The sequence below is a fragment of the Carlito syrichta genome, unplaced genomic scaffold (assembly GCF_000164805.1).
Source record: "Carlito syrichta isolate Samal-C Ts95f unplaced genomic scaffold, Tarsius_syrichta-2.0.1 Scaffold296499, whole genome shotgun sequence".
Classification (NCBI taxonomy): Eukaryota; Metazoa; Chordata; class Mammalia; order Primates; family Tarsiidae; genus Carlito; species Carlito syrichta.
Window position 1 is genome coordinate 381,721 of NW_007240595.1, and position 18,415 is coordinate 400,135.

At 39.5% G+C, this 18,415-nt stretch overlaps 1 protein-coding gene across 3 annotated transcripts in view; it reads left to right on the plus strand.

The window, feature by feature from the left end:
* The window catches only part of DENND5A (DENN domain containing 5A), a 59,855-nt gene that overhangs the window by 24,070 nt on the left and 17,370 nt on the right, over positions 1–18,415 (plus strand). For all 3 annotated transcript variants that reach the window (XR_002481774.1, XM_008054557.2, XM_008054558.2), the window contains exons 6-11: positions 398–613; positions 1,141–1,375; positions 7,500–7,650; positions 8,321–8,414; positions 11,142–11,273; positions 16,477–16,629. Coding sequence is in view for 2 of the 3 variants with exons in the window: in XM_008054557.2 (XP_008052748.1) it covers positions 398–613; positions 1,141–1,375; positions 7,500–7,650; positions 8,321–8,414; positions 11,142–11,273; positions 16,477–16,629 (981 nt within the window). In the remaining variant the exon portion in view is untranslated. The remainder of the gene's footprint in view (positions 1–397; positions 614–1,140; positions 1,376–7,499; positions 7,651–8,320; positions 8,415–11,141; positions 11,274–16,476; positions 16,630–18,415) is intronic.

Genomic DNA, 18,415 nt, shown 5'->3' on the forward strand with positions numbered 1-18,415 from the left:
CGGCTAGGACTTTTTTTTTTTTTTTAAAGGGAAATATTTAGGGAGAAAGATAAGGAAAGTGATATGCAGGAGAAAATTAAAGCGATAAAGAGAGACCCAGCTTTGTGTTCCCAGATTTCCTCTTTTCTTCTTGAGATAATTAGGAAAACGCCATGGCTGAATCCCTTTCTTCCCATAATGATCTTATCTCCATTTTCATTGAATTGTTGGACACCTCTAAGTGGAACTCTTTCATTTTCTTTTTCCATGTCAGACTCCTTTTCTTTTATTTTTCTTTCCATATGTTCCTCTTTTGTTGCTAAGTAAATGACCACTGGAAACAAATAAGATGAGTTTATTTCTTGGGGTTAAAAGGTAAGAGTGTTTGTGTTCTTAACTGCTGTTCCTTTTTTTGTAGTTGGAAGTGCGTGAAGACCCTACCAGCAATAAGGATCTTAAAGTTCAGTGTGATGAAGAAGAACTCAGAATTTACCAGCTAAACATTCAGATCCGGGAAGTTTTTGCCAATCGCTTCACTCAGATGTTTGCCGATTATGAAGTGTTTGTAATTCAGCCCAGTCAGGATAAGGAATCCTGGTTTACCAACAGGGAGCAGATGCAAAACTTTGATAAAGTAAGTGTAATCCTACAGGGGAGGTGTTGAGGAATGAGAACTTGCCAGCTATGTCTTAAAGAAGTAATGGAAAATGAATTTTTCTTTTATAATATTATATTATAGTTTTATATAATTATAAAACTATATTACAAGTTTATGGCCCTGATGTTGATAAAATAGATTTTGTTGCTTAAGAACGTATATGTGGATTATTACTGACAGGTGATTTACTTTCAGCCAAAGGGCCCTCCCTCTTAAGTCAAAGATACAAATAGATTGAACATCAGGATTCTGGGAAGATTGGTTGCCTTAATAGGATACTGAATTTAGGTGAATGTTAATAAATAAATAAACCATTCTGAATTTAGGTGAATGTTAATAAACAAACAAACAAGATGAAGGGATTTTACAGTTTCCTTTTCCTAAAGACCTAGGAAACTTCAGGGAAGAATTAACCTACTGGATCCCTTGGGCACATTACCTTTGCTGGTCAAGGCTGACATACCCTCTTCCCTGCAATGACTGTTTCTTTTTGTTCCCACCAGGCATCTTTTCTGTCAGACCAGCCTGAACCCTACCTGCCCTTTCTCTCGAGATTCCTGGAGACCCAGATGTTTGCTTCTTTCATTGACAACAAAATTATGTGTCATGATGATGATGATAAAGACCCTGTCCTCCGGGTATTTGATTCCCGAGTAGATAAGATCCGACTGTTGAATGTTCGCACACCTACTCTCCGCACGTCCATGTACCAGAAGTGTACCACTGTGGATGAAGCAGGTAAAGTCTCCTTGGAGCTATACATTCTAAGCCTCTTACATTATGTCATTTAACATGTCCATTCTTCTGACTATGCCAGCCTCCTTTTTTGTTTCTGCCTTTGCTTGCATGGTTCCCATTGCCTGCAGTGCTTTTTCCTTGTTTTGTTTTTTTTTTTTTTGCCTGGCAGTCTTCTTTTTTATCCTTTAACATTGTCAGTTAGGAATGGGTCTCACTGTAAGTAAGAGAACCTAATCAGCAGTGGGTTAAGTAAATGAAGGGTTATATTTATTTATTTATTATTCATTCATTCACTTATTTATTTACTTATTTATTTACTCACTTATTTGTTTATTTATTTAGTAGGAGGCTCACTGTGTTGCCCAGGCTGGAGTGCAGTGGTACACTCAATGGCCACCATAGACTCAACCTGCTGGTCTCAGGCAATCCTTCCGCCTCAGTCTTCCAAGTAGCTAGAACTATAGGTATTTGCCACATGCCTGGCTAGTCTTTGTGATTTATCTTAGAGACGAGGTCTCACCATGTTGCCCAGGCGGTCTTGAACCTGTGGGCTTAGGCAGTTCTCTCACCTCAGCCTCCCAAAGTGCTGGAATTACAGGCATGAGCCACTATGCCTGGCTTACTTTTATTTTTATTTTTGAGTCGAGATTTCACTCTGTTACCTAGCTGAAGTGCAGTGGCGCAATCATGACTCATCGCAGCCTCAACCTCCTGGGCTCAAGTGATCCTTCGGCCTCACCGTTCTGAGTAGCTAGGTACAGGCATGCACCACCATGCCTGGCTAATTTTTTATGAAGAAGAGGTCTTGCTATGCTGCCCATGCTGGTCTTGAACTCCTAGGCTCAAACAGTACTCCTGCCTTGGCCTCCCCAGGAGCTAGAACTATAGGTGCACATCACAATGCCCAGCTAATTGAAAAAAATTTTTTGTAGAGACAGGATCTCGCTATGTTGTTCAGGTTGGTCATAAACTCCTCGCCTCAAGCCATCCTCCCACCTTGACCTCCAAAGCACTGGGATTACAGTTGTGAGCCACCACATCTGGCTATTCTCTTATTATCTGTATAATCTGTACCAATGTCACCTCTCTTATTCCTCACATTGGTAATTTGTGTCTTCTCTTTTTTAATCCTGATCAGTCTGACTAGAAGTTTATCAGTTTTATTGATCTTAGGAAAGAACCTGTTTTTAGATTCATTAATGTTCTGTTTGCCATTTTATTGATTTTATTCTGATTTTATTTCCTTTCTTGTACCTGTTTTGGATTTAATTTTCTCTTTTTCTAATTTTTTAAGTTGAAGTTGAAATTAATAATTTGAGACCTTTTTCTTTCTTTTGTTTTTTAAATTTGTGTTAGAGTCTCACTTTCTTGCCCAGGCTAGAGTGCAGTAACCCCATGGCCAGCTACGTTTTTTTATTTTGTCTTGAACTCTTGGGCTCAAATGATCCCTCCTCCTCAGCCTCCCAAAGTGCTAAGATTACAAGCGTGAATCACTGCACCTGGCCAGAACCTTTTTTCTGAGATAGGTATTTAGTGCCATAGATTTCCTTCTGGGTCATGTGCAGTGACTCAAGCCTGTAATCCCACACTTTGGGAGGCTGAGGCGAGGGGGTTGCCTAAGCTCAGGGGTTCAAGACTAGCCTGGGCAACTTGGTGAGACCTTGTTTCTACAATAAATCAAAAAATAAGCCAGGCATGGTAGAGCACACCTGTAGTTCCGGCTACGTGAAAGGCTGAGGCAGAAGGGTCGCCTGAGCCCAGCAGTTCAAGGCTGCAGTGGCCATGAGCATGCCACTGCACTCCAGCCTGGGCAACAGAGTAAGACTCCAACTCAAAAAAATAAATAAATAAAATAAATCTCCTTCGACGTCCCACAAATTCTGATATGTTATGTTCTCATTTTCATTCAGTTCAAAATACCTTATTTCCTTTTTGATTTTCTTCTTTGACCTATGGGTAACTTAGAAGTGTGTTACTTAATTTTAAGATATTGTTATTAATCATTGTGGCTGGAGAACATACTTTGTGACTCAAATTATTTCATTTTATGTATTTTTACTTTTTGTAGAGACAGGGTCTTGCTAGACAGGGTCTTGCCCAGGCTGGTCTCAAACTCCTGGACTCAAGCGAGCCTCCTGCCTTGGCCTCCCAAAGTGCTGAGATTACAGTCATGAGCTACTGTGCCTGGCATGACTCAAATGATTTTAAATGTATTGAGACTGTTATCTAGTGCATCTGTCTGTTATCAGATGCATAAAACCATTAGGACTGCTATGTCTTCTTGATTAATTGACCCTTTTATCACTAAGAAATAAGCTTCTGGTCGGGCACGGTGTCTCATGCCTGTAATCCCAGCACTTTGGGAGGCCAAGGCAAGAGAATTACCTAAGCCTACGGATTCGTTTGCTCTTTTCCCCTCTTTTTCTGCCTTTGTCCATCAGTAGAATATTTTAAATATTTTTTTATGATTCCATTTTATCTACTTTGCTGGCTTACTAGTTATACTTGTGTTATTATAGCAGTTGATTTAGGATTTGTAGTACATATTTAACTTATCACAGTTTATTTTCAAGTGAGTATAATATAACTTCTATATAAGAGCTATAAAAAAACTACTTGGCATGGCCGTGTACATGTGTAGTCCCAGCTACTCAGGAGGCTGGAGTGGGTGGATTGCTTGAGCCCAGGAGCTTGAGTCCAGCCTTGGTAACATAGTGAGATCCCAACTTAAAAAAAAAAAACTTTACAAAACTATGTTTTCATTTCTGTCCTCCTGACTATATGCTGTTGTTGTCATTTATTTACTTTTACATATCTATAAAAACTCCATACTACATTGTTATTTTTGTTTAAACAGTTGCTTTTTAAAGAGATTTAGATAATAGGAGCAAAATTTAATATACTTATCTATGTTGCTACTATTTCTGGTGCTCTTCTATCTTTTGTGTAGATTCATATTTCCATTTGTTTTCATTTTTCTGCTTCCTGAAGAACTTCCTTTATCATTTCTTGCAGTGTAATTTGTTGGTAATTAATCCTTTCAACTTGTTTAATTTTAAAAACATTTTTATTTTGTCTTAGTCTTTGAAGGATGTTTTCACTGAGTATAGGTTGACAGTTTTTTCTTTCAGTGCTGTATTTTTATTTATTTGTTTATTTTAGAGACAGGGTCTTACTCTGTAACCCAGGCTAGAGTGCAGTGGTGTGATCATAGCTCACTGCAATTTCGAACTCCTGGGCTCCAGCAATCATCTCACCTCAGTCTCCCCAGTAGGTAGGTAGGTGCGTGCTACCACACCTAGCTAATTTAAAATTTTTCTGTAGAGATAGGGTCATACTATGTTGCCCAGGCTGGTCTTGAATTCCTGGCTTCAAGTGATTCTCCTGCCTCGGCCTTCCAAAATGCTGGGATTACAGGCATGAGCCACTGCACCTAGTCTGTCTTTCAGTACTTTAAAGATGTTGCTCCACTGTCTTCTCATTTGTGTTGTTTTCTGATAAGAAATCTGCTGTCATCCTTAATTTTGTGTTTCTCTCTACATGAAATTTTAAGATTTTCTTTTTATGACTGCTTTTATTTATGATGTACCTTTGTGTACCTCTCTTAATGATTCTTGTGCTTAGGATTTTTGAGCTTCTTAGATCTGTGAATTTATTGTTTATGTCAAATTTGGAAAAATTTTAGCCAATATTTCTTCTAGTAATTTCTCCCCATCCCTACTTTAGGTACCCTAGTTACACATCTAGGTAATCTCTGGGGCTGTTTAAAGTTGTCCCAGAGCCCATTGATACTCTTTAATTAAAACACAGTTTTTTTTTCCTCTGTGTGATTTCTTTGAAATCATTTCATTACTATGGCTTCAAGTTTACTGTTTTTTTTCCCTGTGATTTTTTTTTTTTTTTTCTTTTAATGTAGCCAGTGTATTTTTCAGCTCAGATATCATAGCTTTTATTTCTGGAAGTTTGAATTGAGTCTTTAAAAATATCTTTCAGTAATGGTAGTAGATATCTGCCTGGGAAGGGCGAGGGGCACACCTTATCAACAAGGGTACCTTCACAATGAATATTTGTATACCTAACCCTTAACTGTATCCCATAATTTTAAAATAAATGAAAAAAAATATCTTTCAGGCCAAACGCAGTGACTCACGCTTGTAATCCCAGCACTCTGGGTGACAGAGTGAGCCTCTGACTCAAAAAAAAATCTTTCATGTTTATAGGTTTTGTTTTTTTTTTTAAGAGTTTGATCGTGCTCTGTTGCCAGGCTGTAGTGCAGTGGCATGATCAGAGTCCATTGTAACATCAGACTCCTGGGCTCAAATGTCTTCCTGCCACAACCTCCTGAGCAGCTAGGAGGAGTACAGCCATGTGCCACATACCTGGCTGTTTTTTTTTTTGAGTTGGAGTCTCACTCTTTGTTGCTCAGGCTGGAGTGTAGTGGCATGCTCATGGCCACTGCATCCTCTACCTGCTGGACTCAGGTGATCCTTTTACCTCAGTCTTCCAAGTAGCTGGAACTACAGGCATGCACCACTATGCCTGACTAATTTTTTGATTTATTGTAGAGACGAGGTCTCACCAAGTTACACAGGCTGATCTTGAACCCCTGAGCTCAGGCAATCCTCTTGCCTCTGCCTCCCAAAGTGCTGGGATTATAGGTATGAGCCACCGCACCTAGCCTAATTTTTTATAGAGAGAGAGTCTTTCAGCATACTTTTTTGTAGAGACAGGTCTATGTTGTCCAGGTTGGTCTTGAACTCCTGGCCTTAAATGATCCTCTTGCCTTGGTCTTGTAAAGTGCTGAGATTATACCACTGTAGCTGACTTGTCTATTTAATTTCTCAGCAAATGTTATAATACAGTTAAATATAGTTATAATAACTGTTAATAACCTTGCTTGCTAATTCTAATGTTCATGTCATTTCTGGGTCAGTTTCAATTGATTTTATTTATTTATTCATTCATTCATTCATCTATTTATTTATTTAGTTTTAATGTATTATCTGGCTTGTTTGCCAAGTAATTTTTTATTAGTTGCCAGACATTGTGAATTTTATTATTTTGAGTACTGAATACTTCTGTATTCCTATAAATATTCTTGATCTTTGTTCTGGGATATAGCTAAGTTACTTGGAAATAGTTTGATTTTTTTGTTTTTTTCCTTTTAATATTTTACTGGCCAGGCAAGGTGGCTCATGCCTGTCATCTCAGCACTTTGAGAGGCAGGGGTGAGAGGATTGCCTGAGCCCATGGTTTCAAGACCAGTCTGGGTAATGTGTCAAGACCTGGTCTCTACAGTAAATAAAAAACTTAAGCTGGATGTGGTGGCACATACCTGTAGTTTCAGTTACTTGAAAGACAGAGGCAGAAGGATCGCCTGAGCCCAGTAGGTTGAGGCTGCAGTAGCTGTGAGTGTGCCACTGCACTCTAGCCTGGGCAACAGAGTGATACTCTGACTCAAAAAAAAAAATGTTGTTTGGTGGGACCAGAGAATCCTTTACTCTGTGACTGATTCTCTACTACTGAGGCTAGACTGTCTGAGTCCTCTACCCAATGCTCCTTGAATGATTACCTTTTCCAGTCTGGCAGGTGGGGACAGGCATTGTTTCCAGTCCTATATGAGCATTGTTTACTGTTTCTTCTCTTCTTTTCAGATGCTTTTCACTCCCTAGCCTTAAATAGGTTTTTAACTTGCATGAACTGATCAGTTATCCTGCTGAATACTCATAGGAGATCCTCTGCAGATCCCCTGGATTCTCTCTTCTCTCTGGTGCCATTTTTTTATTAACTCTAGCCACCTTGATCTCCTTAACTCAGGGAGTCCATCAGACTCTGCCTAGATTTTCCCTCCCTGCACCAAAGCCTGGAAACTTTCTCAAGGAAGTTAGCTGGGGCAGTTGTAGGGGTTACGGCAGTTGTTTCCTGTTTCTCAGGGATCTGTGTCTTCGTTGCCTGATGTTCGGTGTTTCGAAATTCATTGTTTTATATATTTTGCGTGGTTTTATTTTTCTGTTATTTTATGCAGGAGAGTAAAAATCTGTCCCTTTACTTAATCTTGAATGGAAGAGTTACCAACCTTTAAACGAATGTTTGACTTGATTTTTGTTGTCACTGTTCTCATCAGAGAAAGCAATTGAGCTGCGCCTAGCAAAAATTGACCACACTGCAATTCATCCACACTTACTTGACATGAAGATCGGACAAGGGAAGTATGAGCCAGGCTTCTTCCCTAAGCTGCAGTCTGATGTACTTTCCACCGGGCCAGCCAGCAACAAGTGAGTTAGTTCCAGGGATTCCCTGACCCAGCTCCCTAGCGGTAGTTGTGAGGGTCATCCAGTGACTGGGTTGGAGCTGGTATCCACAGAAGGCTCTTGGACTTTGTAAGGGAAATAGGGAGAGACTCAAACTGTCTAGGTTGTTCACTGGTTTGAATAAGAAAACAGGTGACATAGTATCTTTCAGCTCCTGTCTCCACTGTGCAAATTGGGATAGCTCCACATGTTCAGGACCTGCAAAAAGCCACGCTGCAGCTGGGTTAAAATCCTCTTATGCCTGTATCCCATGCAACAGCATGTCTTCACTAAGTGGTGGTTGAAATAATTGGAATCTGAACTTAAAGTAGATAGCTTAGCAGAATTCCTCTTCATTAGTTACTTTTGGAGGTGTGTGATCAGAGCCCAGACAGAATTAAATGAGTATAGTGTTAGATCTACATGTGCAGTTTTTATAGCTGTTTTGAGATACGCCTTTCTTGAGGAGTTGTATCTCTCATGTCCAGTCACTAATCTTTAGTCTGCTCTTTTTCAAGGTTTCTGAGCTGTCTCTGGTGACTTGGTCATTTTCTATGTTTAGCATTGACCCCTAGACATTCAAGTTTTCTTCTGTCAGTTGACCTTACTTTTTTTTAAGTGAGATGTTGTTAATTGCTTACTTTGGTTCTGTTAGGTGGACGAAAAGGAATGCCCCTGCGCAGTGGAGGCGGAAAGATCGGCAGAAGCAGCACACAGAACACCTGCGATTAGATAATGACCAGAGAGAGGTAAGATACCTTAAAAATGACAAGGAATGATCCTATTAACATGCCATACAATTCTCTCTCTCATTTCCTTGGCCTCTGGTCTGATTCAAATGTCCCAGCAATGACCTCTCTCCATAAAGAAGGATTAATAATAGATCCAGTTCCCAATAGCTGTTGCTGGATCTAGGTTATGACAAATCAGAATGTAGGATGTTTTGAAGAGGCAGCTAGCTACTAACTATGTAGGTCTGCTCCACAATCATTCATGCATGTTACTCACTTTCTGGGGGTTCTGTAGAACCTCAGAAATTAAGAACTTGGAACTTAGGAGAAATCCTTTTAGAATTGGTGGGAGACTTTTTTGTTTGTGTGATGTGGTAGGAAAGAAGTTAATTCTGTTAAGAGTGAGAAGGAGGAAAAGCTGAACTTGGGTTAGTACTGTGAATCTCTGAATCTGAGGAGGGGGTGATTTTTTTCCTACTTTTTCTGTACCTTACTTTAAAACAAGATAAAATGGACTTTTTTTTCCCTTTGAGGACTGAGGGAGAAGAGTGTTATTATCAGTTACATGGGGACTGAGGATTCTTGAATTTACCTCCTGAATTTTTATTGCTTTTAAGCTGAGTTTCTCAGCTCTACTGTAACTTGTTTCTTGTACAGTTTAAAGTTTTAAACCTTAAGTTGGAGTCCCTGCCTTACCTAGTTACAGAAAAATTGTGAAAATAGGAATTTACTTTCAGAAACTTCTTTTTGAGTAAAGACCCTGCAATTTTCATCTTACACAGATAGAACTCAACAAAAGATACTGTTTTCATATGCATCTGGCATCTCAGTGAATAGGAAAATAACATATTTTGCCTTTACTATTTTTTAAAGGAATAAATTAAAATTGCAAGGTATGGTTATAAATTTTCAACTGTGGATTTACAGGATATAGCTGAGCTTAGATTTTTTGTGAGAGTGGCAAAAGGAATTTTGGTTATTGGTGTTATTTTAAAAGTCTTCTACCTCACCTCCTGATTACTGTTTTCAGCAGTGTTTATTGACCACGTGTTCTTGGTCAGAATCACAGAGGTAAGGGCTTTGAAATATAAAGATGATGCACAGGTAACCTTGACCTCAGGGAATACCAGTTTGTTAAGGGAGCAAAGTCAGGTATGCAGATAACTACAGTAGAATAATCTTTTGAGATGGCCATGTGAGGGTAAACCAGTGTTTGATTACCGATTAGAGTAAACAGAGGTCAGTTCTACTTGGGGTATCATCAAACAAGATGATTTGGAAGAGGAGCCAGCATCTGTTTAAGCCTGAGGATGATAAGATTGTTAGAGAGAAAGAAGAGCATTTCAAATTGAGGAAATGACATGATGTAAAGCCTGGTGTGTCTTGTGTAAAGGAAGCTATGGGCAGAATATTTTGGAGGAAGGAGATACAGAGACAGTTAGCAAGTTAGAGGCAGATAACAGTAATCTAAGTAATAGTAATTGAAGGCTAACCTTGGTAGTAGGGGCAGACTAAGGGGCCATGAGATAGAATGGACAGAGTTGTGCTACTGGAATAAATATGGAGTAAAGGAGAATTCTGGGGAAACAATGTTGGCCACAAACCCACTGAGAGGACGCCAGTGTGCTTTTGCTGCATGATGAGGGTTCTGTGTTAAACAACATGTGGAGAATCACCAGCACATTGTAGAAAGCAGTAAATGCTGTTGTTTTGAGTGTGCAGTTTTATTTTTTAGGCCCTAATTTTATACTTTTTTTTTTTTTGAGTTGGAGTCTTACTCCGTCGCCCAGACTAGAGTGCAGTGGCATGCTCCTGGCCACCGCAGCCTCGACCTGCTGAGCTACGCGATCCTTTCGCCTCAGCCTTCCAAGTAGCCAGAACTAAAGGTGTGCGCTACCACGCCTGGCTAATTTTTGATGTATTGTAGAGATGAGGTCTCACCAAGCTGCCTGGGTGGGTCTCAAACCCGCAGGCTCAGGCAATCCACTCACCTCGGCCTCCCAAAGTGCTGGGATTACAGGCTGAGCTACCAAGCCCAGCCTATTTTATACTTTATCATAGAAAAGGTAGACATCTTTGATCTGGACAGAGGAGTTAAATTCCTCAGCTTGGTTGGGGAAGATGATTTTCTCAGTGGTATGCTGAGATTTGATTTGAGGTACGCTGAACTATCCATGCTGTAGCCATGCTTTTTTTGCCTCTTGTACTTTTTTTTTTTTTTTTTTTGAGTTGGAGTCTCACTCTGTCGCCCAGACTGGAGTGCAGTGGCCACTCCCGGCCACTGCAGCCTCGACCTGCTGGGCTCCGGCAATCCTTCCACCTCATCCTTCCGAGTAGCCGGAATTACAGGCATGCACTACCACGCCCGGCTGATTTTTTAATTTATTGTAGAGATGAGTTCTCGCTGCCCAGGCTCAGGCAATCCACTCACCTCAGCCTCCCAAAGGCGCGGGATTACAGGCTAAGCCACCGAGCCTGGCGCCTCTTATACCTTTAAATCAATGGTAGTTATGGTACTCAGGGAGTGGTTTACATCAGTGAGAGCAGAAATAATCATATCATCTTAGTTTTTCCCTTTGATGCAAGAACTGCATTTTAAACTTTCTGTTCATAACTATTTCTGAGTCTAGAAAGAAGCATTAAGAAAGTGTGGAAAGATAGTGCCCTCTTCAGGCATCCATCAATACTGGTCACCTACCTTTTGTGTGCGTGGACAAAAAGGATCTTTATTTTTGTTTGATATAGAAGTACATCCAGGAAGCCAGGACTATGGGCAGCACCATCCGCCAGCCAAAACTGTCCAACCTCTCTCCATCAGTGATTGCCCAGACCAATTGGAAGTTTGTAGAGGGCCTGCTGAAAGAATGTCGCAATAAGGTAAGCTGTATACACCTTAGTGTGAGTGCTATTCCTGTTGGCAGCAAAGGTGAAACCAAGACTTCCCTCTGACCATCTCTCCTTGATTTAAAAAAATACTGTTAGGCTGTGACTCACGCCTATAACTAACACTTAGGGAAGCTGAGGCAAGAGAAATACTTGAGCCCAGGAATTCGAGACCAGCCTGGAGAACATAGTGAGACCTCATCTCTACAAAAATGCCAAAAAAATTAGCCAGGCATATGGCATGTGACATAATCCCAGCTACTCAGGAGGCAGAGGATTGCTTGAGCCCTGGAGGTCAAGGCTGTAGTGAGCCATGAACGTGCCACTGCACTCCAGCCTGAGTGACAGAGTGAGATCCCTACTCTAAATATATAACTAAATAATACAATACTGTTAATATAATGGGATAGTATTAATTTTAAGATCCTGCTAACTTCGAATTAGGTTTATTTGTTTGAAATAAAATAGAGATTAATTGAGAGCAACTATGCTTTGCTTGATACAAACTTACATTTTTTTTTTGAGTCAGAGTCTCATTCTGGAGTGCAGTGGCATGCTCATGGCCACTACAGCCTCGACCTGCTGGGCTCAGGCGATCCTTCTCCCTCAGACTTCCAAGTAGCTGGAACTACAGGTGTGTGCCACCACCCCTGACTAATTTTTTGATTTATTGTAGAGACAAGGTCTCGTCAGTTGTCAGGGCTGGTCTTGAGCCCTTGGGCACAGGGAGTTCTCTTGCTTTCACCTCCCAAAGTGCTGCGGTTACAGGCGTGAGCCACCATGTCTGGCTTAAACTTACTATGTATTCTTTAAAACAGAGAGAGAGATGTAGTTTTTGTTTACTTTAACTTAATTAAAGAAATTTTTCTTTTTTGAGATGAGATCTCACTGTGTTGCTCAGGCTGGTCTTGAACTCCTGAGCTCAAGTAATCTTCTCTTACCTTAGCCTCCTGAGCAGCTGGGATTATAGGCATAGTTTGTTATGTTAGACATTTTATATTACTTGAAATCAGATTAGTCTTCTCTTCACTCTTCAACAGATTAGTCTTAGGTGTATGAAAATGTTATTGCCTCTGTATTTTAATCTGATAGCAGTGATCTCTTATGTCTATAAACAGGAATTTACTGTGTACCTATAATGTGCCAGGTCAAAGTATGTTATTCAGTTTAAGCTTAGGTTTCTTGGATGTTTTTCTCCAGTCTACAAAGGCAGTTTTAAATGTTCTAGTTATGCATTTAAATGTCTTTTCTAATAAAAAGAGTCTTTTTTTTTTTTTGAGACAGAGTCTCTATCACTCAGGCTAGAGTACAGTGGCATGATCATGGCTCCCTGCAACCTCAAACTCCTGGGCTCAAATGATCCTCCTACTTCAGCCTCTTGAGTAGCTGGGAGTACAGGTGTGTGCCACCATGCCTGGCTCACTTTTCCATTTTTTTGTAGAGATGAAGTCTAGCTTTGTTGCCCAGCCTAGTCTCGAACTCCTGGCTTCAAGCAATCCTCCCACCTTAGTCTCTCAAAGTGTTGGAATTATGGGCATGAGCCACTGTGTCTGGCTAAAAAGAGTCTTTCAACTATTAATTAGTCTTTCATACCATAATTTTTAAGCCAGTTCAGCTAACTCAGTCTCTCCTACATCCTGTTCATTAATGAAATAAAAAGATTTTCCTGCCTTTTCAGTTTCCAATTTGTGTTCATTTATAGGAAGAAATAAGATATGCTTTCTCTTGCAGAAGAAATGATTATTGTTCACTTAGATTAGGCTGGGCATAGTGGTTCATGCCTGTAATCCCAACACTTTGGGAGGCTGAGGTGAGAGGATTTCCTGAGCCTGGGAGTTGGAGACCAGCCTAGGCAATATGGTGAGACCTTGTCTCTACAATAAATCAAGAAATTAGCTGCATGTGGTGGTGTATGCCTATAATCTCAGCAACTTGAAAAGCTGATAGCCGGGTGTGGTAGCGCGCGCCTGTATTTCCAGTACTTGGAAGGCTGAGGCGGAAGGATCGCCGAAGCCCAGCAGGTCGAGGCTGCAGTGGCCGGGAGCTTGCCACTGCCCTCCAGCCTTGGCGACAGAGTGAGACTTCAGTTCAAAATAAAAAATAAAAGCTGAGGCAAAAGGATTGCCTGAGCCCTGTAGGTCAAGGCTACAGTAGCTGTGATTATGTCACTGTACTCCAGTTTGGACAACAGAGTAAGACTGATTCATTAAAAAAAAAAATTAGATTAATAATATATCAGTACTGATATTTTAAATTCAAATGTTAAATCTTGTCATGATTTTCTTTTTTTTTTATCAAATCAGGTAATGATTTTTACCCACTTTATTTTTTTTTTACAAAGTTGTTTTAGCTAATCTAGTTCCTTTGGCTTTCCATATACTTGAGAATAATCCCATTTATGTATTTAAAATTCTGAGACTTTGATAGGAATTGTATAATACCAACTTAGGAAGAATTGATATCTTTACTATTTTGAGTCTTCCAAACCATAAACACAATATATTTCTTCATTTGTTTAGATCTTCTTCAGTTTTTTCGTTAGCATTTGTGGTTTTCAGCATACAAATCTTGTATATATTTTGTTATATCTACACTTAAGTATTTAATTTTGGGAGACAATTGTAATTGGTATTGTTTTTTGGTGTTGTGTTTTCAGTTTCCATGTTCATGTGCTCACTGGGTGTATATAGAAATGCAACTGATTTTTCTTTCTGCTTTTTTTTGCTTTTTAGCCTTTGTACCCTTTTTAATTTTTATATTTTCTTTTAAATATGTGGGGTACAATTCAGGATTACAAATGGTTATTGTACAGGTAAAGTTTGGGCCTCCCTTTGGTCCCCACTTTGATAACTATATTTTCTATATAGTTATTGTCTTTTCTGCTTTTCTGCCATCAAGAACACTGGTGATGTAACATTTCTTAAGAGTACTCCTCTATTGTCTCTGGAATTTTTTTCCGCCAAGATGCTGACACTCATTTTTAAGTTTCAAGATGCATGCTCAGGCTATGACAACTTCCTGTGTCTGGCTAGTGATGACTATGAAATACATACCAGTTTCAGACATGTTATTATGTGAGAAAATGTGCATCCTAGAATTGAAGAAATACAGTAATCATTTTAATACCACAAAGCGTTGGCTAGCACGTGGGGCACCAGGAAATCTCATACTGTTGGAGATATAAATTGGTATGATTACATTAGAAAACAGCATGGCATCATTATCTAGTAATTTTTCTCCTAGGTATATTCCCTAAGAAACTTTTGCAGCATGCCCCAGGAGATAAGTATAAGAAATTTACAACAGCATTCTTTGTAATAGCCCCAAATTGAAAATAATTAAAAAATCAATCAGTAGGAAAATTTATAAATAAATTGTGGTATATTCATACAGTGGAACGCTATTCAACAATGGAAGGGAACAGGAGTTATAACCCTCAATGTGTTCCTTTCACAAGCATGTACTCCCCCATAACCTGACCTATAATAGGTATAAATATATTCTATGTTCCTGGGGACTATTCATCTTGTCCCTCCTAGCCCAGCAGATGTACTATGTAGGCTGTCACAGCCCTCTCCAATTGAGTGAAAAAACAAATACTGTAACAAATCTGGTGTGGTGGCATGTACCTGTAATTCCAGCTGCTTGGGAGACTGAGACAGAAGGATTGCTTGAGCCCTGGAGTTTGATCCAGCCTGGGCAACATGGTGACACTCCATCTCTTTAAAAAAAAAAAAGCAATTCACAAAAGAAAATGTACCACATGCAAACCTAAGCCATATTGTTTAGGGACAAAAATATTGGTGATAATAATTTACTTGCTTTTCTGTGTTTTCATTGTGTAAGTGGTCACTCTAGAAGTGACCACTTACACAATGAAAAGGTGATTGGAGGAGCGCACATGGGGCACTTCAAAGGTAAAGATGGGCAGTATTGTGTTTCTTTACCTAGGTGCTGTTTATAATAGTATAATAGTGCGCGCGCGCGCGTGTGTGTGTGTGTGTGTATGATATATTTCACAACAAAAAAGTTAAAAACAGTAACACTGGAAAGAAGTATGGCAAAATATTGAGTTGTTGTTTCTGAAAGGTAGGATTAGGAGTGACTCCCCCCCTTTTTAGATTTTTATGGGTTGTAAATTTATAACATAATTAAATCTTATTTAAGAACTTGAACTGAAGATTCAGGCAGACTTGGTTTCAAAGGCCAGATCTACTATTTCTTTGCTGTTTGATTTTGGGCCAATGACTTATCTCGCCTCAATTTCCTTATTGGTAAATTGGGAATGATAATAATAGTTGTCTCAGAATTGTTAGGAGGCTTAAATGAAATATTGCAATGCTAACTATAGTCCCTGGCACATAGTATTTAATAAAATCTGTGATTATCATTAAACAGTATGTGGTGTTTTTTTTGTTTGTTTTTTTTTGAGATGGAGTCTCACTCTGTCTCCCAGACTGGAGTGCAGTGGCCGCTCCCGGTCCCCGCAGCCTTGACCTGCTGGGCTCCAGCGATCCTTCCACCTTAGCCTTCCAAGTAGCTGGAACTATAGGCGCGCGCTACCACGCCCGGCTACTTTTTTTGATTTATTGTAGAGATGAGGTCTCGCCAAGTTGCCCAGGCGGGTCTCAAACCCGCGGGCTCAGGCAATCCACTCACCTCAGCCTCCTAAAGGCGCGGGATTACAGGCTGAGCCACCGAGCCCGGCTAGTGTGTGTTTTTTTTGGTTATGTTTTTACAATAAACTTTTGAGAATTTTTGTCTAAAAATATCCTCATCAATTTTTTATCCCTTTAATAGTTACTGTGATACATTTATAGGTTGTATATATGCTTTAAGTTTTGTTTAATAATGTCATTTAAGCAGTGAGAATAGGGAATGTCAGAGGTGAGCATGACTGAAGTGTTTTATTCAACTGTTCTTATAAGTGTAAAAACTGCATCCAGAGTGATGAAATCACTGGCCAGTGGTCATACAGTGATTACTGTGTTCTTATCTTTTTCTTAACCAAAGTTTTAAAGCATGTACTCCCCCATAACCTGACCTAATAGGTATAAATATATTCTGTGTTCCTGGGGCTTATTTATCTTGTCCCTCCTAGCCCAGCAGATGTACCATGCAGGATGTCACAGCCCTCTCCAATTGTATGTGATCCTGTTTACTGTGGTTACCAATATTATTGACTGATTCCTTACAGACCAAGAGGATGCTGGTGGAGAAGATGGGCCGAGAAGCTGTGGAGCTAGGACATGGGGAGGTGAATATCACCGGGGTGGAAGAGAACACCCTGATTGCCAGCCTTTGTGACCTCCTGGAAAGGATCTGGAGTCATGGGCTACAGGTGAAACAGGTAATGGATGTCTAGCCACTTCCTGCTGGGCAAATTGACTTCCTCTTTTCACCTATTAGCCTTTCCACACTTTCCTTGTTCAGCTGACTGGTGAAGAGTGGTGTATAGTGCTAATGGAGTAAGACTTGAAATAATTAAACAAATAAATAAATGCAATCCAAACTATTTTCCTTAGAGACAAGGTTTATAAATCTGTGTGTTTATCAGACTTGTTAAAAGTGGCATCTTCTTTCCTGGGAGTAAGCTGAAGGCCAACTTAATAGAATTTGCTTGGCAGCTGGACCCAGTCTGGAGATAGAACAGAGAGAACTTGGAGCTCAGGAAGCACCAAACATGCTCTCAAGACCCTTCATTAATTATACATTCCCAGTGGATAAAGTTCTGTCATTTTTTTTTTTTTTTGAGTTGGAGTCTCACTCTGTCACCCAGGCTGGAGTGCAGTGGCACATCCATAGCCACCACATCCTCGACCTCCTGGGCTCAGGCAGTCCTTCCGCCTCAGCCTTCCAAGTGCTGGAAACCCAGGTGCCTGCTACTACTCCTGGCTAAAGGCTCTGTCATTAACATTTTTTTTGTATGCAGATGATTTAGCCATATGAAGATTTGAGAAAAGTTCTCAGGAAGTTGAATAAATTTGATTTTTACCAGTTATTACCCAGAGAATTTTATTTCAAAATATTCTACTTTCAACCAGTGACCAAGATAGACAACTTTTATTTTAATGAATTTTTAAATTTGAAAAGAACTTAAAATGTCTTGAGAGTTTTTTATATGGAAAAATGAAAAAATACTTATTAGTATTCATTAATATTTATTGAGGACCTGTAGTATGCCAGGTACTATTGCAGACACTTCAGACACCTCAGTGAACAAGACAGGCCTTTCTGGAATTTTCAGTTTGATGGGTATAGTAACAATCTTGCCTCTTCTTCAGAACGTTTTTCTGTACACATATATGGCCCATGCATATATAACTGCATTTTTAAAAGTCCAACCGAATCACAAAGAGATGCCATTTTATACCCACCAGGATAGTGAAATTAAAAAGTGAGTAACAAATGATAAACAAGGATGTGGAGAAATTGGAACCTTCATACATTGCTGGTGGGGACATAGAATGATTCAGCCACTTGGGAAAAGTCTGCCAGTTCCTCAAAGTGTTAAACAGCAAAGTGTGACCCAGTAGGCCTACTTCTAGATATGCACTCAAGAGAAGCGAAAACATGTCTACAAAAAAACTTGTATACAGATGTTCATTATTCATAATAGCCAACAAGCAGAAACAACCCAATGTTCATCAGCTATTGAGTGGGTGATCTAAATGTGGTATATCCACACAGTGGAATATTATTCAGCAGTAAAGGAAATGAAGTGCTGATGCATGGTACAACATGGATGAACTTGAAAACATATTAGTAAAAAGAAGCCAGACACAAAAGACCACGTATTGTATGATCTTACTTACACAATATGTCTAAAATAGGCAAATCTGTAGGCACAAAGTAGATTAAAGGTTGTCAGAGGCTAGAGAAAGGAGGGAATGGGTAGTGACTTCTTATGCATGTGGAGTTTCTTTTTTGGACTGATGAAAATGTTCCAAAATTAGATAGTGGTGATGGTTGTGCAACTGTGTGAATATACTAAAAACAATTTTTTTGTGTAGAAAATTGTATGAATTTTATGGGCATGTGAATTATATCTCACTAAAGTGGTTTTTAAAAAAAATCTAAATGAGATCATATTTTACATAATGTTTTATAACTTGCTTTTTTTAATCTCATATCCT